The sequence below is a fragment of the Clavelina lepadiformis genome, chromosome 5 (assembly GCF_947623445.1).
Source record: "Clavelina lepadiformis chromosome 5, kaClaLepa1.1, whole genome shotgun sequence".
NCBI classification, from domain to species: domain Eukaryota; kingdom Metazoa; phylum Chordata; class Ascidiacea; order Aplousobranchia; family Clavelinidae; genus Clavelina; species Clavelina lepadiformis.
Window position 1 is genome coordinate 10,953,189 of NC_135244.1, and position 26,726 is coordinate 10,979,914.

The 26,726-nt window shown below is 34.6% G+C and overlaps 1 protein-coding gene and 1 pseudogene across 5 annotated transcripts; one reads left to right on the forward strand and one right to left on the reverse strand.

Moving 5' to 3' along the window:
• Positions 1-901: 901 nt before the first annotated feature.
• LOC143460378 (cAMP-dependent protein kinase catalytic subunit alpha) lies at positions 902-22,762 on the reverse strand. Of its 5 annotated transcripts, none has more exons than XM_076957864.1 (10): positions 22,606-22,762; positions 5,911-5,972; positions 5,680-5,808; positions 5,199-5,297; positions 4,853-4,935; positions 3,186-3,312; positions 3,001-3,096; positions 2,745-2,867; positions 2,488-2,652; positions 902-2,288 (listed from the first exon to the last, which is right to left on the reverse strand). In XM_076957864.1, exons 1-10 carry the CDS (start codon positions 22,646-22,648, stop codon positions 2,163-2,165), a joined length of 1,053 nt encoding a protein of 350 aa, XP_076813979.1. In that variant the 5' UTR covers positions 22,649-22,762; the 3' UTR covers positions 902-2,162. The 5 variants fall into 5 exon arrangements, with proteins under 5 accessions (XP_076813979.1, XP_076813978.1, XP_076813980.1 ...); XM_076957863.1 differs by lacking the exon at positions 22,606-22,762 and adding an exon at positions 13,129-13,619; XM_076957865.1 differs by lacking the exon at positions 22,606-22,762 and adding an exon at positions 8,860-9,034.
• Positions 22,763-23,957: 1,195 nt separating this feature from the next.
• Positions 23,958-25,296, forward strand: LOC143459556 (uncharacterized; annotated as a pseudogene).
• The last annotated feature ends 1,430 nt before the right edge of the window (positions 25,297-26,726 follow it).

Genomic DNA, 26,726 nt, shown 5'->3' on the forward strand with positions numbered 1-26,726 from the left:
CGTGCTTCAATGTCCCATGTCGCGTGCAGAATTATGATAAAAATTAGCACGAAAGTAGCTAAAATTCTAGTGTTTATTTTGCGCCTCTGTAAAAAAAAAGTTTGAATTATGTTTTTTTGATGGCATTTTATGGAATGGTAGTCCAAAGTATACTAAATTAACATGCAAAATTTCAGAGAGCCCTATGGAGGATTTTTCGAGTTATCAGTCTGTAGTAAATTCAATGTATAATAAAACGAACAAAGATTTTATGGCATTTTTTGGTGCTTGACGCCACCTGAACTGGGGGAGTCATTCAGCACCTAACTCCAGGTTTGAGTGACTGAATAATCGGACAAACGTACTTGCACACAACATACGTTCGTATTTATTTCTTTTTTTGTGACAAAAAAACAGCGTAAGCGCGAGGCCAGTAACAAACGCTATGTTTTTTTACCATGTAAATCCAGCACTTTATTTATCAATTACTGTTGTAAAAGCAAAAAATATTTCAAGGATTTTCACACTTTGAACCGAAAGTCAGTAGGCTTGAAGTATCTATATAATCACAATGCCTGTGCAACAACGGTAACGGCATATGCTTAGTTTCTTTATTATTTAAGTGTGGCACTAGAACCAGTTTATTTCCCGTCATAGCTTAGATTTTTTGCAGTCACAAGGTTAGACCTATGTAGTGTTTAAGGTTTGACTTTGGCGACCGTTAGAAAATTTGAAGAACACCCGAAATAAATTTTGAGCTCGCCCTTTTCACACTAATTTTCTGATTCTTACATCACCATGTAAAGAGCTAAGAATGGAGGTTTTACAATAGCTCTTCCAGGGAATTAGGTCAAATTGCTAACATAGCAGGCCTGTCTCACGCGATGAACTACTGAAGATAAGGTATATTTGTAAGGATATATTTTCAGCATTTAACTTTTGATGTATTTCCTTTCAAGGTGGTAAGAGACGTAACACATTTTAGTGTAAAAAGTTATACTTGCAAAACTGGACAAAAAATCACGAATGTTTCCAAAATGATTCATGCATGACTTCGGGTCTTAGGTTTACCTGACATATAAAACTAATTTTCTTCACAAACACAACAACGCACATCCGTTTGTACGTACACATAGAACTCGTAGTGCGAGTTAAACGTAAAGCAATGCAAAACAACGTCCACGTTTACTGTGATGACAGTCGTATCTAACTGAAAATGAAAACAATGCAGTGACTCTCCACGAATATAAACGAATGAATATGAACAGCATAACGTAAAACAAAACGCCTTTAACACCAAACATCAACAAAATCTAAAACGATCTACACAATGCACTAAGTAAACTGCCAAGTCTTTAGATAGAAAAGCACTAAGTTAGTATATTTTGGAATATCTGGAAATGCGCTTGGTAAATACAAAACTTTACTATGCTTTATGCTTTCTTCCTAATTTCACAAGTTTAGTCAAATTAAAATTAATGCAAATGAACATTTTGAACATAGAATAAAATATGATTTGCACTAAAACTACATGAGTAATACTTAACAGTCTCACTTTTAACATAGCCACGAAGTACCAACGCATTTTCAACATGGAAAGCAGAACAATTAATAGTTCTTGCACCTTGCTAAGTCTACCGTAATTTTAACCGCGTTAATTAAACCTGTTCAATTCGATTAAGTCGTGATGAACCAGTTAACTGAAATGTTAACTATAAAAAATTACTTTGACTCAGCAGAATGGCTGCAGTTGACTTCGCAAAACAAGCGATTGTACCCCGGTATTCTGTTACAAAACAAAGCTAATTACAGGAATTAAGTTTGTATAGACTGTGCAAGGCAATACTATTATTTCATACAGATAACCAAATGGCAATTAAGCAGCTGAAGCATTTGATTGGGCGACGTCAAGATTTGCCGAGTTATGGGTACCAAGGGTACCGAATGTTCGTTGAAGAATTTAGCACAAAAACTGAGTTAGATTCCAGTAAAACTCTGGAACGATAATGCAAATGTAGCTAGCAAAACGCAAGGGTGGTTCAACGCCGTAATGTACAAATGGCAAATTGATCACTACATTCCCCGAACAATGTCATTTGTTAAGGGAACTATCAAAAAAACTTAAACCACAACAGCCATACAAGCTGTCATTTAAAACCTGACAATTCACGCTGATGATAAGCTTAAAAATCAGCAAATTCCTTTGCACATTTCTCCGTAGAATGAATACGTAGCTGTTCTTCTTCGTAATCGTCAAAATTTTCAGTGGATCCTGGATGCTTAAATTTTGGAATAAACGGAGCGTCCAACTGTAAAAATATCGCACCTGTGCTTTGAAATTGTATGATATAGAGATTTATGACTGTCACGAACTATGACAGAGCCTCAAGCATATTGAAGTATGCATTGATTGCATACTCCAAACTATAAGTGGTAAACAGATCAAGTTATGTACATCAATTAATATCGCAAAATATATTAGTATTAGACCACTGCATAATGGTATACCTTTCGCTGATAAACAGCGATCCAGTCAATGGGTTGGAACCACCTATGATTTTTGATATCAGCAACACCGTTTTTTAAATTACCATAGCGCTTTGTTAAATCAACCTGAAGAAGATTTCGAAGCAAATCTTTTAATTCCGATGTAAAATGGGATGGAAATCGAACCTAAACAAAACAAAGCGTGATCAGTTAACGTTTGTATTTACTGCATGCTCTCACTGCTAAGGTGACAGTCAGTCTTCACACTGGCAACATACCTTTCCAGACACTATTTTCTCATAGATCTGAATTGGTTGATCAGCAAAAAATGGAGGGTAGCCTGCAGCCATTTCGTATATCAAGACACCTAAAGCCCACCAATCAACAGCTTTGTTGTAACCCTACAAAACAAAGGTTGCACGAAATATCCACTAGTGGTTGCTGTTGCTGACAATAATCAAAGCTATTTTTATTATGAAATAATTAAGGATCAAGGAAACAAGTAATTCATCATACAAAAACAACACAATGCACCTTGCTCAGGATAATTTCTGGAGCTAAGTATTCCGGAGTGCCACATAATGTCCATGTTCTTCCTTTAACACGTTTTGCAAACCCAAAGTCAGTCACCTTTTAGAACAAAAATATAGGAAATTATTTACTTTTTACACCACTGCACATGTTCACATTTATAAAAATGTACTGTGTGTATTATTTACCTGTATATATCCTTGCTGATCAATGAGAAGATTTTCTGGTTTCAAATCGCGATAAATGATGTCAAGATAATGCAAGTATTCAAATCCAAGTACAATCTGGGCAGCGTAGAATCGAGAATGTGGTTCACTGGACAAAAATGAAGTTTATATAGCTACAAATAAATGTTTCTTCAGCAAATACATCTCTGTCTTTCAATTGTAACATTGGTCAACAGATATTTGTTCCTGTTAAAGCACCGATCTATTTTTGTCGCAAATGCAGAATGTTTCTGCTGAGTGTTGAAAAGTGAAACCGACACATATGCAAAGTAATTTTTTTAATTTTTAGGGAAAGGTTGATTTAAACATACGCAAAAATGTATATTGCATCATAATCAGAGTATCAGACCATCTTTGTTATTCTCCCAAAACAAATCTTGCAAACAGATTCAATTCGAACCATGATTTTTATCTATAGTAATGACACAAGCAGAACAGCTTTTATTAGTAGACTTGATTGGTACTTGCATGTCATGTAAGTAGGCACAACAACTTCCAAAGTGGATGTTGTTTGCTGATGAGATAATTAAAACATAACTATTTAACAAACATAATTTTTAAATCGTACATATGGCTGTAATTAACAAAATACATTATAGTAACAACAAAGACAGTAATAACTGCTTAACTCTAACAAGATAACCTTACACCACATCAATTTGCTTTTGAATCTTATGCATGTGAACCCAAAACTATGTGAACTTTTCTTCCCTTAACTTGTCAACTGTCACATCAGGTTAAGAGTTTCATTACAGTAACAACCTTTCAGGCTGCTCTATAGAACCAGTGGGGTGTGTCGTACCTAGGAATGTATAATACAAAATACCTGACTATTCTAAAATACACATTTACCCAGAATAGTTTATTTCAAATTTCCTATTCTAGAATAGTTTGAAACCCCAGCATTGCTTTTCTTTCGCCTTTACTAAGTTATTATGGTTTAAGTAAAATGACAGTTGTCAAATTAACATGATGCAATATAATTTATGACGATTAACAAATCCAGCACGTAGTTTCAAAAAAGTGACAATAAAATCCATTTCTCATCATGCTTATCTGATGTCCCGGCACTGGTCGCCTTTGACTGACCAAAAAATCGTCATCCAAGTTGCTTGTTGTCTAAGTGGGTCAGACACAATTTGTACAATCACGATTAGTAAAGTTTTTGTTGCAACATTTCTGAATTATATTTTGTTCAATCAAAGGTCACTGTTTCTCTTCTGAGAAGCTCATTTTTTTTGACTTTAAACCGATTATCAACATAGCAAACACGAATGCAAGTTTTGTCAATAATTTTGTTTGCAGTGATGTCATGCTCCAAGCAGCCTAATATGGTAAACAAAAAATCCGTTCCTCAATATGGGGTTATGCCTAATATTTTGTAATAATTTGCTCATTTTTCAAAGAGTGATCCTGAAACCTGCTAAAGAGGCAAGATTGGTGTTGTTTACTACGAAAACAAAAACTAATTTTTCATTGACTAATGTTACAGTATGAGAAAGTTCTTGCGTGCATGCACATGATACATGAATTAATAAAAAATATTCATTAACGTAAGATATTTTGAGCCTAAATTTACAAAGCAGAAGGAAGGTAGAATCATACAATAGCAGAAGGAAGCGCCCTACCTAAAGCGGCCAATTCTTCTCAAATGTGAAAACATTTCCCCTCCAATAACATATTCAAGTACCATGTATAAGTTGCTGTTGTCCTAAAATATAGAAGAATATATTAGAATGAAAAGTAATGTATACAGTACTACAAAATAATTAGCAAATATAAGGATTATAAAGATTATGAAAAAAGATGAAAAAACTCGCTATATTCATGGGTAGGCTGCTACAGCTATATCTGTCTTGCAGGTTCCAGGCATAGCCATAAAGTCGCACAGCCATTTCAGCAAAATTGTTTTATAGCTACTAAACAACCTATTTAATCAAAATACAAAAAATCATCTTACAAAATAAAAAGTACCTTGAAGGAAAAGTCCATTTTGACAAGAAAAGGAAAATTAATTGCTTGAAGAATTTTCTTTTCATTAAGCGTGTGTTCCACTTGTTTGAGCTTAACAACCTACATGAAAATAAAAAAATTGTACCAGTATGTAACATCATATACAAAAATGAATATATACGAAAATATTGGGTACTACATTATGCATATGCTTAACGATTAACTTCTAACATTAATATCAATTATGAAGTTCTATTGCAATAGTAGTAGATTAAACCATAGTAAGCGTTTAATTTTTTTATCACCAACATTTTTAATCACATAGCTAATTTCTCTTGTACAAAATTGTATGCTGTACGCCAATCACGAGAAATAAAGCCAAGACAAACTTATGCCTTTAAGCGTACTCTATATAGCCTACCTACTTTATATTATGTCAGCATCAATAGGTATTAATGATATATCTAAAGAAAGCTGATCAATATAGATATGCAAAGCTTACTTTCTGTTTATCAAGAATTTTCATAGCATAAAAGGTAGAGTTTTCTTTCCGTTTAACAAGAATTACTCGACCAAATGAACCAGTACCAAGAGTCTTCAAACGTTCAAAATCATCCAACTTAGCATTGTTCTAAAGTCAAGTTGAAAACACTTATTTTCATTTAACAATAGCCAAAACTTAGCATTCATTAATGATGAGCAGATACTGAAACAGATAAAACTTGAAGCCTACTTGAGTTGGTGCTTCCCATTTCCGTAGAAATTCTTCTTTTGCTTCTGCCAAAAAGGCTTTTACTGAAACAACAAAGAAGAGATTGATAACATCGAAAGCACATATGGTAAATATAATATATTGCTTTTAAATGAGTGTAGATATATGTACCGTAATTAGGGGCAAATAGTGACAAAACAGAAAATATAGTTTTAATACAGTTTTATTACAAGTTTCTTTATACTAAATTTAATTCAATTCTCGAAATTTTGCAAAATGTTGCTGGCAAACAAGCAATTATACTATTTGCCTTACATGTTGCAATGAGTAGAGCAAAAGGGGGCGTGTTATCACAATTTTAGTATTTTTGAATAGTGATTTTAATGAACACAACAGCGGTTATTAAGTAATCATATAACATTGTAAGGTTGCCCTTGTACCTTCTGTGTATATAGCTAAATAATGTCTTAACTCTAAATAGAAAACAATTGCTATATTTTCAAAAGCAAAACATGAAAAATACATATAAAAATCCAAAATTAGGGCACTCGCACATTCTTTGTATCTACAAGTCGATATGCCAGTCGTCATAATATGAAATTCCAGAATTTGGTAATTCTGTTTAACACATTTTGCTCTATCTTGTTTAAAATTAATAGGAAATATTTTTCCTTAAAGCGGCATTTACTGTTGTGATACTATTGGATGCTCTATTTATTTTGAGATTATATATTTTTACGAATAAATTATATTTGCGTTGACAAAACAGGCTGCAGTTTTTCACAGCTGTGATATCTCATCGCCAAACAGTAAATGGCAGTTGGTAAAAGCATGTTATCTGTTGCTAAGCTTTCAGTTAATCTCCCAACATATTAAGGAATGTAACTGATAGTATTAAACTTAATGTCAAACATCTTTTACTTAGGCGCAATTCAACCTTTAACAGTAATGAAAATGTTGACTAAGTACACAATTTATGATGATATTTTAATATAACATGGAAGCTGATACTTTTCTCTGTCTGCCTAGACTCAGAAGATAGCAACAAAAGATGACAGCAAAGCAAATATAATGTCAAAGCAGTCAGTGAAAGTAGGAAAAAGTAGCTTTTCCCTAATAGTACAAGTCATAACATTTTAAGAAAAAAAGTATTTTCGTTTTCACTGTTTAAGACTTTGTTTTTATGTTAGGTAAAATATACCTTCTGGAATGATTAGGACAAATATAATTTACCTGGTTTACAAGGTACAAAGAAGCCAATCCCATATAGCGGTAATAAGAGCAGAATATGCTAAGTTAAGCTACAAAAACCATCAAAGAAAATGCCATAACAAAGTCAGCATTGCACAGACATTTGTACAAAAGAAAATACAAAACAATAAGGTAGAAACATTGCTTTGTACAAGAAAGTGGAAAGACAGTTTTCGTGTCATGTCGAATCACCTGCTCAAATTTAGTCTATCTGCTGTACATTACAGATTTAAGCAAGTTGTAAAGCATTACCTTTACTAGTAGGGTACTTCGCAAAGACAATTTAAAGAGGGAAATATATACATAATACAATAATAAATTAGTCTGAAGGATGTGTCAAAACATCAGGCGACCATGTGCTGGTACCAAAAACAGAATATCAAGCTTATACTAACAACTGAAAACCTTGGATGGGATACCTTTATTAAGCATTTGTAAACTGCTGTGGAAGTCTGTCAAACATTTAGTAATTGATAAAACTGGTGCTGTCACATTTAAAAATATTTTTACCTATTCCTATTCTATTCACTACAAAAATCGGGGTGAAATAAAACATCTATTCTGAAAAAAGTACATATGAAACCACAAAAACTTCCAACTATACTTTTATATTTTGCTGTATAGCAAAATCATGGCCAAAATTTACACCAACAAAGGTTTTAAATAATGTTTTCCTTGTTACAAGTATCGTAAAAAAGAATAAAAAATTACCCCTATTCAGCACAAAGTACAGTACATTTTGTTTCAAAATGCTACATGAACACATACACTGTATGCATTGATAAAAATGTTATTAGTCATTCTTGCTAAACTTTACTTTTAAAGTGGTACCAAAAAATATGTACAATATGCATGTATGGTAATCTGTACAGCAAATGATTACGTACACAATCCTTTAAGTCAACCCTATGTTTCTCGCTTGTCAAAATGTCAACGACTCTAGAGAGAGTAAACGTTCTACTTTACATTTTTGTATCTGTTACGCCGTAATTAACACATAAATGGCTATGTTTAACAAAAAATAGGTAAAACAGGTATAAAACCAAAGAAATACAAAATATCTTACTGATTGGACAAACCTGATGCATAGTATTTTTCATGATACTCCTGTGAATGTTTATAATGTTTATGACTATCTCTATCTTTTCCAAAAAGCGAATACAAACCATGCATATTTTCACAAAGCAATCAAGTTTTTGTAAACTCACAAAGCTGCCTGTTTGATGCAGTCAACTGTTTAAAGTGAGATAAACATGTCTGGGAAAGCTATTTTTAGAGACTAAAGGCAAGAGAGCATGAAATTTCACAAGGAGAAACACAGCCTGTCATTCTTTGTATTGCTTCCTGCCAAACTAAGCGTATCAACAAAGCAAACAATCATTTTTCCAGTAAGTAGTAAGTTAAATCCATGCAGTAGTGCATAGGCAACATGAAATATTCATGAATTACAATAATAGCAAAACGCCCATGTCGGAATTTAAATAAAGAATTCCGCAAATTTTATTTGAATTATTTTAAATAACAACAAAAGGTATATCGATCAATTAGACCAAATTGTTATTGGCTGTTATCGCTGCAACTACAGCATATGCTAAGTAGTACATCTTTTAAAGGTTATATACCAAAGAATTAGAATGTGATTTCATCAAACGCACAAATCAAGTTTAAACAAATTCTTTTAATATTTTATGCAAAAAAACTGAATTTTCAGCCACTCACTTGGATTCCCCTTTTTTGCCATCTTATAAGAAACTATGAATTTTCTCAAAAAAAATGCAATCTGAAGCCAAACTGTTGGCCAACAGAAAGCTGTTTTTTCAAATGTGACTGAAGTAGCATTTCGGAATAATAAAAGCTTTCACAGTCACATTCAATACGATATTGTATGTTCTACTCAGAAGGCCTATAAGCAAAAATTATTCCAACAATCACTGTATCAACAATGCCTGGCCAGCTCTATTTGCTAACAGTACTCAGCTTTTGTATAAGAAAAAATTGTACAATAGATCAAAAGTTTTTAAGTTTTACCAAGGGCAGAGAAGCCTGGCCTTAAATTTGGTTGAATCACTTCGAATAAAAGGTGAGGTTAACAGACTAATGTCTTACTTAATAATTAAAGTATAACTGTCGTAATAGCAGAAACCAAAGACACAGTTTAATTTCCAAACCATCAACTTTGTTCAAGATTAACATGGCTATTAACATACTACACAGACAAGTACCAAAAAAATTGGGATATAGAAAAGATAATTGTGGTTAGCAACCACATGTCATTAAATTAGGTATTTTCAAAAAATGTATTTATTGTTGTGAACAGTATTGATGAATGGTATATTGAATATATACCATACTACATACAATATTCAATACATTTACTCGAAAAAAATTAATCATTTAACCCTGAGACACTGTTAAAACCCTTTTCAGTCAGATTTAATCCAACTTGGTTGACTTCATATTATAGTAAGCATATTCTATTGGATTGTTCCAGTGTAGATAGATTTATACACCAGCCTTTACCATTCATAAGCTCGCTAATTTTTATGATACACGATAGAGCATTGTAACTTTACAGTACTTCTTGTTTGTATAATGTCAGGCAAAGGCAACTTTACAATCTATTACCATTTGATGCTTTTAACTGATAAATTTCTGATGACTTCAATCCAAGTTTATGCATAGTAATCGAGGAGTAAAATTTAATCTGGAGCATACTTTGGAGGGAGGTTACTTTCAAATCGCCCAAGGTAGCTTTGTTGGGAGAAGAAAACACTTATTTATATGCATGTGAAACGATTGTTTTTGTGTGCATCAGGTGTAGTTGTGTTATAGTTTTGCAGTTGTATTTATTTCGTTACACTGTTTGATCCTTAAGGCTTTATTTGTTTTACAATGTAGCGATTAATTGTCTTTGTTTCCTGTATCTGTTAGCACCTGTGTTTCATATTTCTTTATCTTGCAGCAACATCCATGGACCGAGTTTGTTCAGTTAAATGTATATATACTATAGTTAAATAGTTGTAGTTAATTAGGTGCTAAGTTAACCTACAAAAACCATCAAAGAAATTGCCATAACAAAGTCAGCATTGCACAGACATTTGTACAAAAGAAAATACAAAACCATAAGGTAGAGACATTGCTTTGAATAAGAAAGCGGAAAGACAGTTTTCGTGTCATGTCGAATTACCGGCTCAAACTTAAAGAGCCATAATGTTCGTCATAAATAAAATGACGAACATCACGATTTTTATAAAACGAATTTGTGTAATTTTACCACTTATTTTTGGCAACAGCTGCTTAAAACCATTTGTATTTGTGGTGCATCTGTATTCTGCATTTGTGAATTTGCTCCTCATTTTAACCAGTTTTGACAAGTTTTGTCCTAAACCTAAATTTTGACCAGATTTGGACTGTTTTTGACAAGTCAAAAAATAATTGCCCTATTTATAATATATATTAGTTGGGTAGCTATTGCCAAAAATGCATTGCAAATCTGGCGTCTTATGACAGAGATCGTGGCCATTATGATGTCACAATGTAAAAACCATATGCCTGATGAGTGAGATTCGAATTAGGTACGATAGTAGATTAGCTAATGCGTTTTGAAAGGAACATGTCTCCATGGACAGGTGATTAGTAGCAAGCAATGGTTATTTTTAGCAAAGAAACGTCACAGAAGACAGTCAATGTATTTCTCGAAGACACAAGTATTGATTTCTTTTTGCCAGTTACCGATACTGGACTAGGCTGGTGCCAACATCCAAAACTTAGTTTTCTGAGCTGCAGCTTAGCATCTACATGCACCAGTGAAAATACAACTAGTAGTTGAGCAGCCAACCTCAATATGGATCGAAATATTAATGCGGATGTTCTAGAGTTGATATCTTCTGATTGACGATCTTTCCAGCCAGGTCTCACTTCAATATGCATTAGAAGAAGGGAATAGAAATGAGCCATGTCGTAAGTTACGTCATGTAGGTGATGCTTGGCCGACGCAGATGCCAAAAGTAATCGTATACACTTGTGCGTATAAATGGAACGTCGCAGCGTTTAGGTGCATGTTCATTGAAACACAACAACTTAAGCTATTTACAACTAATGAGGTAGTAGGATAATAGGCTAGACTTGTAGTAACTTTGGCCAGGTCTTACCCGAAAAAGGTTAAATGTTTGAGTCCGAATTTGGCTGATTTTCTAACTGGCAGTTTGGCGTGTTGTTTGTAAAAAGATGTCTGTGGTGGATATATGATCTTCTATGGCCCTTGCTTATTACGCCATAAAGGTGTCATAGAGAAATTTAGACGTGGTAGAATATATTGAACTTAGCCTCAAATCATGTAATAGCGGAATTAAAAATACAACCTTAATTAAAAGCAGTAATAGCCTGCATTCATTACCTTACCATCTTTTGCAGGGCATAAATCAGAACAACAACAATGCTGATTATAACATCGCGATTGTTATTGTCTGATGAGGCGAGGGAAAAAGCGATTTAAATTTAAATTATGGGTCCTACACTCGATCCAAAACTATACAGTTTGTTTAATGAAGATGGATACAAATGCATTAACTTTGACCAAATCTTTGAGACGAGCGCAGCTAAAAATTTGACTGAAATAAAGTTGATTGGTATGGCTAAATACTGAAGAGGACTATACCCATCTGTCAATTAAATGTGAAGACAATATCTCAATGCATAAAAAAGACAGGAAACACCAAAAATGCTGATTTTTCAAGATTTTCGGCAACTTACGGTCAAAGTCATCACGTGATTAACATGAAAATAGGCAGTTATATTATTTTTGTTCAGTATAATGTTCTTATGGTTTAAAATGTGCAAATCTCGCCTAGAGTTTAAATTATTCGTCGAAATTTACCGAGTAGTGGTATTTTACACACTTTGGGCCAAAATGTCAAAGAACGTCAAAGTAACCTTCACATTTAGAGTTATAACTTCTTAGTGCGTTTTTCAATGAATATGATTTTTTACATGGTTACTGGCCTTGATTGTTGCCACTGACTGTTCAAAGTTTTTAACATAAGCAAAAGCGTAAAGGAGCCGAAAAGTGGTTATTTCTATAGGTTTTTGGAAATTTCTAGCTGAACTAGTCATGTGAATGAACAGAAAATAGCCGAATATGTTTTTTACGCTCAAAGTAATGAAATTATGCAACAAAATTGTTGAATATGGCGTTATCATTATTGCGGTAATTTTTTGTGAAAAACATCGACCTCCGTTTTAAAATTTAAAATATTTTCCTGCATCTAAACATGCCACAAACTCATAAAATTTCAAGAAAATTGATGCAAAAAATTCTACAATATTAAGGTTTAAAAAAATTTAAAAGCCCTTTGAAAATTTAAATTCCCTTTAAACTTGATCTAAATGCAAAGTAAATCTAAAAAAGTGGTTTTATCTATCTACATTTATTTTGTGGTTTCAATATTTTTATTTGGGTGCTATCATCAAACCAATTGCAAATTGTTTGGTTTTTGTACTGTAAACTCATGTAGTAAAATCAGCTTGCAGAATAACAAACTGCTTGCAAGATGACAAAACAAAAAAATCACATTAGACCAAAATGTTTGTATAAAAATATTTCACAGTAAATCCAGTAACTCTAAAATTAAAAGATTTTATAGTTGGTAACCGCTGATCTTGGATTGCCAAAGCAAAACTGGTTGTAAATTTTTTTGTTAGATTTTTATACTAAAATAACTGAATTAAAGTAGCAGATAAAATTTAGTATCATATAATTATGTATGCATATATACAGAAACCTGAGGGAAACTTCTTTTCGAAACTCCTACCCTGAAATAACAACCAAATATGAAACTTTGTCATATTACATGGCTGCAAACATCACTTTTCAGTCAGGCTAATCATTTTCGTGCAGATCAGCTACACTCTATTGCATAAAAGTTTGACTAAAAGCATAAATTATTACCTACAATTGGCGTTACGTAGGTAAGTATTTAGTTAACTCACCAGAATCTTCTTTTGGAAGTTTAGGTGATTTATGAGCAGGATCCTTTTTACCAAACCAGGGCATTATATCAAAAGTTGAAAACCTTCACTTACTATTGAACTTGACCTAGAGGCCTTACATACATAACTAATAATTAAACAGGGCTTAATGTGGCAACCTAATATATAGCGTAAAAGTGTGGGACCAATGCCGATACAAGCAAACTTTTACCATGAAAGACAGCCTGCTAGTAGGTAAAGCAAAAAAATTAAGAAAATTAGTAGTAAAGCGATTATACGCGCAAAATGTGTGGCAAATGTCCAATGGATTATGATGTGAGTGGCAGTTATGAAATCACAACATGAAATCAATATGTTTCACAGCTGATGTTGGATTCAAATGAAAAGCATCCATCCATATGCATATTCATATTGAATAGGACATCTCATAAAACAGTTGGCAGCAAGTTTAGTTTAAACGCTGGGGCAAAGGAGAATAATAGGAGTATCTTAGGTTAGGAATAAATTTTATTTACCATGCTACTAGGCTCCAGTTCAGAGTAGGCTATTATCAACATTATTCTAATACCAGCATCTATCATAAAGTTATGATAACTTAAGAATTAGATGAACTGTAACTTAAAATTATCTTATGCCCATTGAAAATAATGGTCACCTGCTACTAATCACCTATTTATCAGGTCATATTCACTACAAAATCTACATCAGTGGTTCTTATTTCACCCATCTGTTACCAAATTTAATCCAATTAAGAATAACTAGTTCACGTAACAGGCGTAAAGAAAAATCAATAGTGCCACAACAAACAAAATTTTGTTGATCAGAAAATGTTATTTGCCATTTAATTATTTGAAACAAGGTATGATAACATGTAAGTGACAAAAATCTCAGGTTTTTGCTTTTAAAAATTAGATCACTCCAAAAATATTTTAAAGCTCTTTCCATACTGGAATAGAACACAGGTCATCATGCACAGTGATTTCACAGACACTGTAGGCTTAGGCAACAACACATTACTTTGCACAGCCCTACTAAAACTTAATAATCCTCTTTTTCTGTGAAAGCTGAACAACAAAGAAATAAAAAACACAAATAGGAAGAAGTATTTGAGTTGCTGTACAATACCGTTAGGTTCAGTTAAACTCTCCACATGCACTATTGTCTAAAACTAAGGTTAATTTTTTGGTTGTTCACATAGCACTCATAAAGGTCGAGTAAAGTGACCAAATACTGTGTCTGTAAATGTAAATTGTGATGCACAATGGGGTTATAAAACATCACCAAAGATTGAAGGTAACAAAACAAATGTTGTCTAATCATAGCAGATCAAATGTAACAAAGTCACTATTGTTGTTACTTGCCGTGCTTGTTGTTACCAGCTATTATTAGATTCATTAATTTTGATAACGTTTTAAGCCTTTTCGGGCTTTGTCATTTTTTGCGGATTATCAGCGCATGTTAATAACAACTGGCTTGATTTTTTCGTACCCACCGCGCTTTTGACGAAACATAAACTGATCGATTAAAATAACCTTTCCTACGACATGCGCACGACGCGTGAAACAAGTTGAAAGGATCTCAAAAGGAGAAACTAGCGAAGGGAGAAAACTTGCGCCGCTCGCTCAATGATTCGTTGCAGGTTTCTAAATTAGGGCGTTCTCTCTTATGGATAAGTAAAACCTTTTCAAAAGTGCTAAAACTGATGGAATTCAAATAACTTTTTTATTGATTTTGTTCAAAAGCTGTTAACAAATTTTCAAATATCGCCAAAACTTATTTCGTAATACTTTTTTAATTCCATCCTTTATTGTGACGCTTCAGTTGTCAAACGGTGAACAAACTGAATGATTAGCCCGTAATTATTCGTTACAGGTTTAAACTGGCTTGGCTGGACATTTTAGAGTTGTTTTTACATGGTAAAAAGTTGCTTGCAACCCGCGAGTCAAATCCATTCTTTAGACTTACTTTACGAAATTTGCAAAATGGCAAATGAATGGCATGACATATGTAAAACGTATTATAAATGTCATACTTGAAGCATCAAAAAGGCGGCCCAGAGTTGCTCCCTTTCTTCTCTTACCTATTCTCTTTTATTATCTCGTTATCTCCATTCACACCTTCCGCTTTCCATCTAGCTCCTGTTTCTGTATATGTCGCGTGTTGCGCTTTCTGCTCTCTTAGTAATGTCTTTATTTCTTTTCATCTTTTTCCTTGCTTAAATTTTTAACTTGTCATCTCTTCATTTTCTTGCACGATGCCCTATTTTCTTGGATATTGTGAAGATAAGGAGTGCTTCCACTGTGTTTTATTGACTCCCTCCTTTCGTTTTCGCTTTTTTTATGAGCAATATCTCTTATCATCGCGATACTCGACTTAATGCCTAGAGCCCTAAATCGTTCCATGACAACGAGGATGATTTCTGGAAACATTATCGTGCAGTCTAGTCAATATATGGACTAACATAACAACAAATAAGAAACTGTGCCAAACTTTTCAAGATGGCCAGAACCCGTAGTTTGTTAAAAATATTTCAGTAGGACAATCGTATCTCAAGTATGATTTGTCAATTATTATTTTAGTAGTCTCATTTCTGTAAAACCTAGGGGGACGCGTTGTTCTAAATTGTAAATTTCGAGAACCACAAAAGTAGCAAAAAATATGGTTGACAATTCTGACTCATGTTTCATTTGGCACATCACTACTTATAGCTATTTTAAGAAACAGTGAACTTCTGCAGGCACTCAGTTAAAACTGCCTGCTGCAGAGAAACGACCAGCCAGGCTGACTAACCTGCTTTACTGCTTTAATTACGCTTGGCGTCTTTGAGGGAACGAACACTTCAGAAATATCGGTTATTCCATTTACATTGAGATGAACTTCCTCACATTGTGAATGATATAATTTTGTAGGTAAAGACATTTAAAAAAATCTCCAACCTTGAATGGTCACTCACTCACTCTTTTTATAATTTGACTTTGACATAAAATTCAACACCAGTCACAAACATGTCATGCAACTAATCTCACTATTACACTAAAATTGCTATACAAAAAAAAACACTTAAATAACAGTTTACATGCAGATGAAATTTTATCACAGTGCTAGTTGTGCAGTTTATTCTCCCTTTTTAAATCGGAATAAACTGCACAGCTAGCACTATGTGTGTCCACTAAATGTGTTGCTACTGTTGTACTTTTCAGTAGAATAAGTTGGCTGCTGTTGTTTGCTGAAAACATCTGTGCCCCTTCCCCATTACCATGCAAAATACACAAGAATCGTAAACATGTACACTAGTTGTTATCAGGCATCATAGCGCATCACAAAACTAACACTACTACAATGCAGGTTACATTGTGTGTACAAAAAAAAGTCAAATACTCCACACAGTAAGCGATCTGTCCACAGTACCAAATGTTGACTAACTCACTAATGTACTCAATTGCCTCTGAGAGGTAAAAGCTTGATGATCTTGTTAATTCTACTGATGAAGTACCACATAATCACAAACATTTCTGTGAAAAATCTCAATCAACTACCTAAGTTACACAAAAAATAGCATCACCATCCAGTCTATCCTGGGAGTTGCAGGTATCTTTCTGGTCAAGCCCATCAACCATATTCCTTTCTGGGCAAACATGTCAAAAGCACAGCATGGAAGACAATAATATAGTTAGTAATAATTCGAAGTCTAACGCATTTATATATAAAAGTAAATATTTTAGTTTATATCTATATATAATAGAAGCAACGTTCTTTTGCCCAGCGCTAAGACAATAAAGTATGTAGCGACTAGCAACCATGTTTTTACTAACACCTCAATACTAAATCATAGCTAAGCAGTCATCACATGTCAAACACACGCCGCCCAAGATAACGTTAGTAACACACCGCAACAAGTCGCTCGTTTTAATCGATTTAAACAATCTGTCTTTAAGCGGCGGAAATAATACAGCAGTGGGAAATGATGTACCAGGATGTAGCAAATTCTAAAAATTATTCACACAGCCTATTGATGATCGTTATTTATGGCCAGCAGTTACACACTAACTGCCCACATGGCAACGATACCATTATTCTGTCCCGAGAAAACGTTATTCGTGTAATCAAAAAACATAATGAGCTTCTTAATAATAACAATCAAAAAATGTCTCCGAAAATACGCACCACGTAAAATTGTAAACTCATGTCTTTTGTGGTTCAATAAAGCAACATAATTTGCCAACTGCTACGCTACGACGAAAATTCAGAGTACGGTATAAAACGACAAAACTCTGGCGGTGGGTCAACAATGTACACTTTCCAACCAAGCCCGCACTTCGAAGAGTTGCATAAGGCACACGCACCCACGCAAGTATTTGTAACATGGTAACATTTGTAACACGCTACGACGAAAATTCAGAGTACGGTATAAAACGACAAAACTCTGGCGGTGGGTCAACGATGTACACTTTCCAACCAAGCCCGCACTTCGAAGAGTTGCATAAGGCACACGCACCCACGCAAGTATTTGTAACATGGAAGTCGCGTCAAGTACCAGAATCGTACCACAAGACTACATCCTGATATCCTGATAAAACTGCAGTTCCTTCGAATAACATACAGAGTATCACCAACAACGATACTTACTTAGCTGCCACATATACGACTTTTGAAGTATAGTGAACGATTCTGAAGTATATTATCAATTGATATCAGTCCGATTAGGATAGGCATAAGCTCCATGAAGTTTTCATAAATATCTCGTTTCAAAGACTATGACAGGTTATTGCATAAAACTCTTGTTGTTATTTGTCCGTTTTATCGACCGAAAGCATTTAATTTCAAGGCATTTTTCAAGAAATATACACAATCATCAAAACAAATTAATCCAAATAGAAGATTTTAAGGGTGGATTCACACAGGGAATTTTTACGAACGGATTTTACTTATTTAGCCAGTTCACTCCCTCGCCTGCTTAATTAAGGCAAACAAACGTAAAAAGCATCCGAGCCAAATGTATGTGTAGATTTCATAGTACAAAGTCGCATTTATATGGTAATTTCCCTTACAATCGTTAACAGTGATTATAATTATGCACAAAAGCAAGAAATCAGCAACTTCCGGAAAGATCAAAGTCTCACACCATAACTGCGTTCCAATATCGCCCAATGTGATATGTAGAAGGCATTGTAGCAGAGGTGCACTGAATATTCGGCAGGCCGAACCGTGTAAATATGCCCAAATACGGTTATCGAGATTAATAATTCCTGAAACTGTTTCTTGATTTGAACATAATCCGAATACTGTATTACAATACTTTTAAAAACCTGCCTGAAAATCCCTTAACTACAACAAATCTACAACAACAGCCGATATGATTGTTTCTGCACTTAACAGGAAACCTAAGCATGTCATTTACACATCTTTCCGTTGCAAATTACACCAACATGCACTTAAATTCAACTACTGTGTTTTTTGAATTAGAACTATATGAGCAGCAACTATATGTATTGACAATGTTTTGTTCACTTTGCGATACGAAATTAGGTTTCGAACCGAATCTAAAAAACACGATTCGGTACAGCACTATTCTTTGTGATTTTGGCAAGTAGTTTTTTGTCTGATGAGGCGGAACTTCCCACAAGTTAGTGATATTAATTCGAACTGAAAGCTGAGCTACACGGTAAAAAAATAATTTTTATCGAAAGCGAATTTCGTTTCGAATTAAAAAAAGCAGTTAGTGATTCGTGCATTACCGCCAAAACGCGAATAAACCGGATGCAGCAACAAATTCATAAAAGCAAGGTGCAATGAAATGCGACCTCCACGTTTTGTCTATGCAAGTTGTTTTTAAAAAATCAATGTATGAATACTTCTTTTCTTTGATTGCCTTTTTTCAACTGTGACCGCTGAGCAAACCGTCAAACGCACGAGTCACTGCACAAACATTCGCCGTCACGGTCATATTCCTTCAATTCCACAATAATTTTACAATTGTGCATAGTGGTGAAAATCGCGTTCACTGTATAATAATTGCCCAGGAAAAGATTACACAAAGTAGATGAAAATTTCCATACGAAATATTTATAGTCAGAATAATTTCGGCTACAAAAATAAGATCGGAATAGTTTTGGATTCGGTATCCTTAAATGCTTATGCTGATCAAAATATGTTAACCACAGTCAATAGAAACAGCCATGATGTAACTACGCTAGCGTTTTTGGCATAAACCAAAGCGGATTCTACAGCATTGTAAACCTCAACCGTACCGTGCTTAGCTCCTCAAAAACACTTACGGTAAAATCGATAAAGGCTCCTTGCAAAAACATCTATGTTGCGACCTCAAGCAATGTGCCGATGTCAAATCCATAATACCCTATTGAACACTTGATTACGTCAAAACGCACAACTTGAACATTGACATTACATTATGAACAGAACAGCATGTAACAGCTTGCCCGAAGGCAACTTTTAATTACGGTAAGTATCTAAATATTAGCATTTATAAAATGGCACAGCAGAGACTGTATCAACGGAAGGCTACTGACGAGCTGGTTTTTATTATGAAAGCTTTCTAATGAGCAACACCACTGTTGCTATCACTATTCACCTACATTGATTACATCCCGATTCGAGTTAAAAAAAGTAAACCTAATTCATTGCCAAGCAGCACTTGTTGTTCCAACATTTTCTTCTCTGTTTTTTGTATAAGGAATCCTTTCAAACGAAAAGTTCATATCACTGACAGCGCATTTTCAAAAAAGCATAGATCCTTTAACTGTTTAATAGTTTCCATGAGTTTGTAATCACAAGTGTAAAAGTCATAGCAGATTGTATAACGGTAAATCGCATCATGTAAACAACAATACCGAGAAATTGAAAAAACGCCAATTTAATGTTAGTGAATGCAGTAATCGTTACTGTTGTCTTAAACACCATGTTCATCACGCATAATCAAACCATCTTTGTGGTACTGGCATATCCTGACACTATTTGTGTAACTTTTCCCTTTATGGCGTTTCCAAAGCTGTCCCTGACGCTGAACGAATGTTGCGTTGTGTGTTCGTTGCGTTGGATTAAAGTCTAAGTTTAAACACACAGCGCAGCGTTGTTTTAAGAAAGCTTCTCTGGAAAGCGTTTCCATGACGTTTTCGCACGCATAAGCAAAAAACTTTTGTAACAATCTAGCCAGCACATATAACTCTGTCTAACACAAGCAATGAACACTCATGAAAATTTTCTTTACAATTTTGATGGCATACGCGTACCATGCAGGTATGATCTGTAGTACTGTATTGATTAAGTTTTGTAAGATAATGACACAAAATTAAGTTCCATACGCTAACAGTCACAATATTAAAGCCAGCATGGGGCATTACGCAATATTATGCAAGTGTCAGATGTTGCAGGTCTTGTACATCCAAACAGATAAACAAATGAAATCGGCTTCAGCGGGAAATCGGCCTGCTGACATCCACTAGGCGTAAATTAAGATGAAGTAGCATAATAATTTTCCAAACCACAACAATGGTTGCAAACAAACTACAATAGAGATCTTTTCTTTAGAAAAAACAGAATGAAATCAAACATAGCAAGAGCTAATGTATCTGAAACTTCAAGGTAGGCTGGCATCAAACAAAGAATATTGCCAGAATATTAAGCCTGTCAAATCAACTTTTGTATTAATCAAAAATTAAGGATCAAAAAATATTTTGCATCAGTCAAATGAGATAAGACCATTGGCCTGATTATTACAATACAAATTCCGCCTTCCGATTTGGTTTTAGAATTATAGGCTAACTGTTAGGACAAGCCTGTTATGTGTTGCCATTTTATGTTAAAAAACTTTTTTATGGTTAATTTAGATGCAGTTTACGTACACATCCCACACGACATTGGATTTAAACGTACCAATGCTGACTACACATGCAGCTGATTAAGGTTTATACTTGTGATTGTGTTCGTTTGTGTTTTGGATGGGTACTGAAGATGCCTCAACAGACGAAACATTGAAGATGTTACATTACACAAGATTGCAATTTGATGCCCCTTCAGGCTACCAGATAGAAGGCCACGATGGGTTCTTAGTGGCGGAGAGGCATTTTTGAAAATGTGTTTCTAAAATAGAGACGTGCTAATCATGTCATGCACAAAATTTAAATAAGTAAATACTCAAAAAATATCTTTTAAATAGGTTTCTCTATTGACTTGGTTTCTGTTAACTTGGATCCGGGCAGAGATTTCAAATGATTAAACTTTACATTTCCTTTGCTTAACCTAGTGGCTAAGTTAGTACTAACACTAAGCAGGGAGAAAATTAAAAAGTGACAGCTTATCTGTTGACTTGACCAAATACTGCATTGTGGAATGTCAAATTGTAGTCTTCAACGATATTCAAAGTAAGTTACTACAGCAACAAATACATTGCGTTGGCAAACTGGTCTATTTTGAATACACAGCAAATTTTAATTGCCTTCTCGAAAGAAATATTATGAAGTTTTACTATCTTTTCATAGAAATTAGTTACTGAGATCAGTATGTTTTAGGAATTTACCCGAACAAATATATAGCCTACTTGGTATGAATTTTGAAAATCTCTGTAAGAATAAACTAACTATCTAAAGATTAAAGCCTATTGAGAATTTACCTAGTTTATACTCCATCAAGAATTTTTTATAAGAAGTAAAAGCCTCTAGTTTAGCGGTTTTCAATCTTTACACCTCCAACTTCCACTCATTCACTATGGTAGGCCTATAGACCGGTATCATCTTTTAATCTTACCAACTCTTGCTTCCCAAGATATCGCCTACCTATTTGTTCTTGTTCGTATTCCAGCGTCTACGAAGCATATATCCTGGCTGCAAATAACATGCAATAAAAAATCAGTGGTGAACCAGCACCAAGCACCACAGTTGAAGAGCACTGTCCTGGAGTCCCGTAACCTATTGCGATTTTAGCACCTTTTTGGACAGGTTTGAATAGACTGGCACCCCTTTAAGCCAGACAGTAGAATTTAGCGTGCACAGAATGGGAAAGTAAAAAGTGCAATTTGCTAACCATTTGCTTGCTAATAAAATAATTTCTTACTTTTTTTTTTATCAAAACAGCCATATATTCCCAAACTGTGGCTAAAAAGGCCATTAGCTGCCATCTTTTTTCGACCAATAATTATCTTTAACATATAGAAAGCTAAAAAGGCAATATTTCTACACTTAACTGCCTTCTATTTAAAAAACTTCATTCTAATTTCTATTTAAAAAACTTCATTCTAATTTCTATTTACTTTTATTTACAACTTTTCAGCACCTCCAAGGGTGCTTTTAGCCCAGGCTAAGAAACACTGCTCCGATGTAACACTAACTCCTCGACTTTTTGATAGGGTTTGTTAGAATAAACCTTACAACACAAAAGTAGAACATAATTGTTTCAAAATAAGTCTATGCATGTACCCTAAATGCACATCGTTCAGTTACAAATTTGTTTACTATCATCACTTACCACTCTCTGCTTGATCCCCTTTTTTTGCAGGTGTGTTTCCCATGCCGTATGGAGCCACCTCACCTTTCCAGAAGTGCAGGAGTTTAAAAATAATATAATCCTTGCTTCTGTTGCAATACTACAGAAAATAATTCTACAAAGCAATCATAAAAGAATTTATTACATTACTAAGCATACATTATATAGTACTGTACTAGATTTTTTATATTAGTACGAAAGTTTGGTCCCGTAAGCTGTCAAGACTTCGTTCCATGCACCCACTGAAGACCACCCAGCAACCCTCCCATCTGAGAACAATTCAATTGCCGATGACCTGATTGAATTTATTCCAGAGTAGTCGAGACTACTTCCTGTATTTGATCTCGCCCGACACTAGTGGGTCCAACTGAACAGACTCTAAACTGTGCTGGAAGATTCATCACTAACATGCACTGCTGGGACTAGCAAAGAGCAGTGCCTGCATCTGTGGAGCGACACCTGAAACCTCCTTCCACATGCTAGAAGTGTGCCTGAACTTAAGTTCACCTTGGACTCTCGCTGAGTTGGACAGCCCTTCTCTGCAAAACCTTAGCGCATGCAATTTTTAACTCCTGGATATTTCTCTATATGCATATATATATTTACCGGTAAGTATATTTATTGTAAAAGTATATTTAGTATTTAGCTTTAAGAACATTTAACTGTTTTGTCCTCCGTCACTAGAGAGCTAAATGATATAATTCCTTATCCAGGGTCCACTTAATGTGTTGGAGCAAGTTAATGTGCTCCCACCTAACACATTTTGAGTATAAAACTGCACACAATACAAGGATATGGCTCATCACAAAAATTTTAGTTTTCTGCCACTAGAGGGCAAAAGGCATTGCACATTGATCTGGGATTCCTTGCAACAGGTGATAAATCGTGCTCATCCGCTTCTATGTGCATAGTTTCGATCTCACACATGCTAAAACATTAAGTCTACAAAAATTGTTAACCATTTAATTACAAGGACACACCCCAGCTTCGAACTTGACAAATATTTCAAATTTATGTACCTTCGTACCAAGTACAATGATCATAGAACAAACATAGAGCGCGTAATCGTCTGTCAAAACTAATAACAAATAGTTGGCCAGCCAACTTCAATACGGATTGAAATATTAACGCAAATGTTCTAGAGTTGATCAATCTTCCCAGCCAGGTACCGCGTTTATTTGCAGATGGAGGTAGCAGTCACAAATAGTTGCCAGCCAAGCCATATGATATATGCACAAAGTTTCATGTTAGACACAACACTTCTTGTTCACTGACAGAAGCAGAACTACGATACTCAGTGAAAGTATTATCGTACAAAGAAGCTGGAAGAAGTGCACCACAAAATTGTGGAAAAAATCAAAGCTCTGATTCAACCAGAGAATGCTGACTACTTTCATTCCTTCACAACAGAATGTTGGTCTGGAGTGACATAGTCTCTCATGAGCTTAACGTGCTTAAAATATTTTTATGGGAATGGGCTTGCTGATCTCCCAAATGCCAGCTGTATGGCGCACACCTTGCAACTTGTGATGAATAATGACCTGTCAAGTCAAAGGGCCGTTATTGATATTATTAGTATACTTGAAAGATATCCCACACATTTCCACCAATCCATTCTGGCCAAACAGCGTCTGCGTCTTGTGTGAATTTTAATGGAAACTCTTTTCCAAAAATAAGATATGACACTTCAGGTGAGTCACAGCAACTCATCAGCATCCTGCATCATTTCATTCCTGGCTGTACTGAAGGTGATAAGCGACTATCTTTAAAAGGTATTGGAACTCTCAGGCAAGTCTTGAGAGAGAGCCGCCTCGTTAAGCACTTTTCAAAAGTAGAAGACACGAAAACAGTAGTGCTCGCCTGGCTCAAACCTCATCGTTATAAGAGTCATGGATTCTCTCTGCCACAACATCGAGCAAAGCCAAAATATGCTTTAAAGAGGAATAGGATGCAGCCCACACAACATATCATTCGAAAGGAGCATGTTGCCACAAACAAAGTCAGAACGGAGACGCATGTTGTCAAAGAAGGAACTACTTTGAAGCAAAAGACAGCTGCACATGGAAACACCCACAAAAGGCAATGTGTGGAACATACACCCTGCTGCAGCCTTGTTGATGAGATGTTCAATTCTCTGTTGACATCTCATACTGGTAACCTACTAGCTTGTAGCTGTGTTGGGGTTGAGTTACATTTGTACCTCCAGGAAGCAGTATTGATGGACTATACTGGTGGAGACAGAATGAAAGGCGCTTTAAGCTACTTGCAAAACAAGAAAGTTTCTTTGTTCACCACCCTCATCAGCCCAAATGTGCATGTCTCCCACAATATTTGAGAGCAAGCGAAGTCGCCTAAAAATTAGAGAGCATAGTGAATAACTCTTCTTTGTGTACCACTACCACAATATGGTGTTATTTAATTGGGATCATAAATTAATTTTAAACTAACATTTTTATGCAAACGTTGTTTAATTTTTAGTTAACTTCATAAGAGATGCTGCTGATGTTTTGAAAAACCTTTTGATTTTGTTATTATTTGATATCAAAATGTCAGAGACAAAGTGAAAGATTAACAGTTCAGTTACAAAGAAATTTTGTAAAAGTTTAGTAAGCTATTTGTTTATTTAAGTGTCAGATTAACGTTTTAATACATGCTGCAGAGCATGAGAGCTGAGTGCACTCAATGTTTAAAATTTTAAAACATGGCTTTCTATTGTTAAAATAAAACAAAATCATGTTACTAAGGTGCTAAGCTGTTTGATATGCATACAAAAGTATTTCAAAAAAGTCAGAGTTTGTGTTTTTCAAAATTTTGACGTCAATATTTTTACAACAATTTAAAATCGGCTTCAAATTTCGACTGTCAGCTTCTTTGACTGTAAAATAATCGGTATCGGCCCTGAAAAAAAAACGATCAGTCGATCTTTACAACCACAAAAATTAAACAATAATTTTTATCTGGTCAAAATAAAGACAGCCTAGAAGAAATGCAGGACAAAGTGTCCAATATTCCAACTCAGTCAACTGTGTTAACCGCAACCCGCCAATCAGGCTCCTGCTCTTTTTTTGCTGAGTTAAAACCATAATTACATTTGAATTTATGACGTCACAATATGTAAACAGGTCTTGGCACTACAGCAGCAATCTGCTTGGTAGGCTATTTTGTTTCTGTATAAAATAAACGAACTTATGGGAAAGAACTGTTTTCACACATAACGCGCATTTTTATCTGTGCGTATAATGGTCATTTTTTCAGCTTGTTGCACGAGGATTTCTCACTCAAAAACAGCAAATTTTCCAATCTTGGTGACCTCAGAAGTGAAATGCATTGACTAATATGACTCGATTTGAATCATATTAATAATTTTGAAACCTTGACTCAAGATAATGTGTAAGTAGTACAATTGACTTGAGTCAGAAAAGAAAGACTTAGTTGCAACAGTAAGTAATTCGGGTTCGATTCCTGGCAATATTACATTTCTGTTAGGAATGTCTATTTCACCAGCTGCCGAATCTGGAAAAACCTACTTCCGTAAATGGCAACTGGTTACGCAATTGGTCTTTTCTTACTTCAGTAAATAGCAACATACATAAAGTATGTATAGCAAAGTAGGCCTAGACATTTATTTCACTGGCCGATTTTTGAAAATTTCCAACTTAAAACAACATACTAATTTTCCCAAGGTGTAAATTCACCTAAAACTAATTCCCTCTAACCCAAATTCTCATTTCTCATGAATAAATTACTACGCTAGGCTGCAAATTGAAATAAACGCTGTTTTTCAAATATAAATTAAATTTTTTTTTCAAAGTCTAAATTAATTTTATAGTAATCCCCTCCAACCCAAACTGTCACCTTTATAGAATATAGAAACGAACTGTGTATTTGGATGGAAGAAGAAAACCCCACTAAAATGAACTACATCCAATACCGATATTGAAGTTAAAGTTTGATTAGAAGGTAGATTTAGGTTATTTTTGGTTACTAAGTTATAACATTTAAGTTGGGTTGACAAGAAACTGTGAAAAATAGCTTTTAACGACCGACCGACCAATTGCGTAACCGTTTACTGAAGTTGCTTTTTCCAATTAAAATAGACCAAC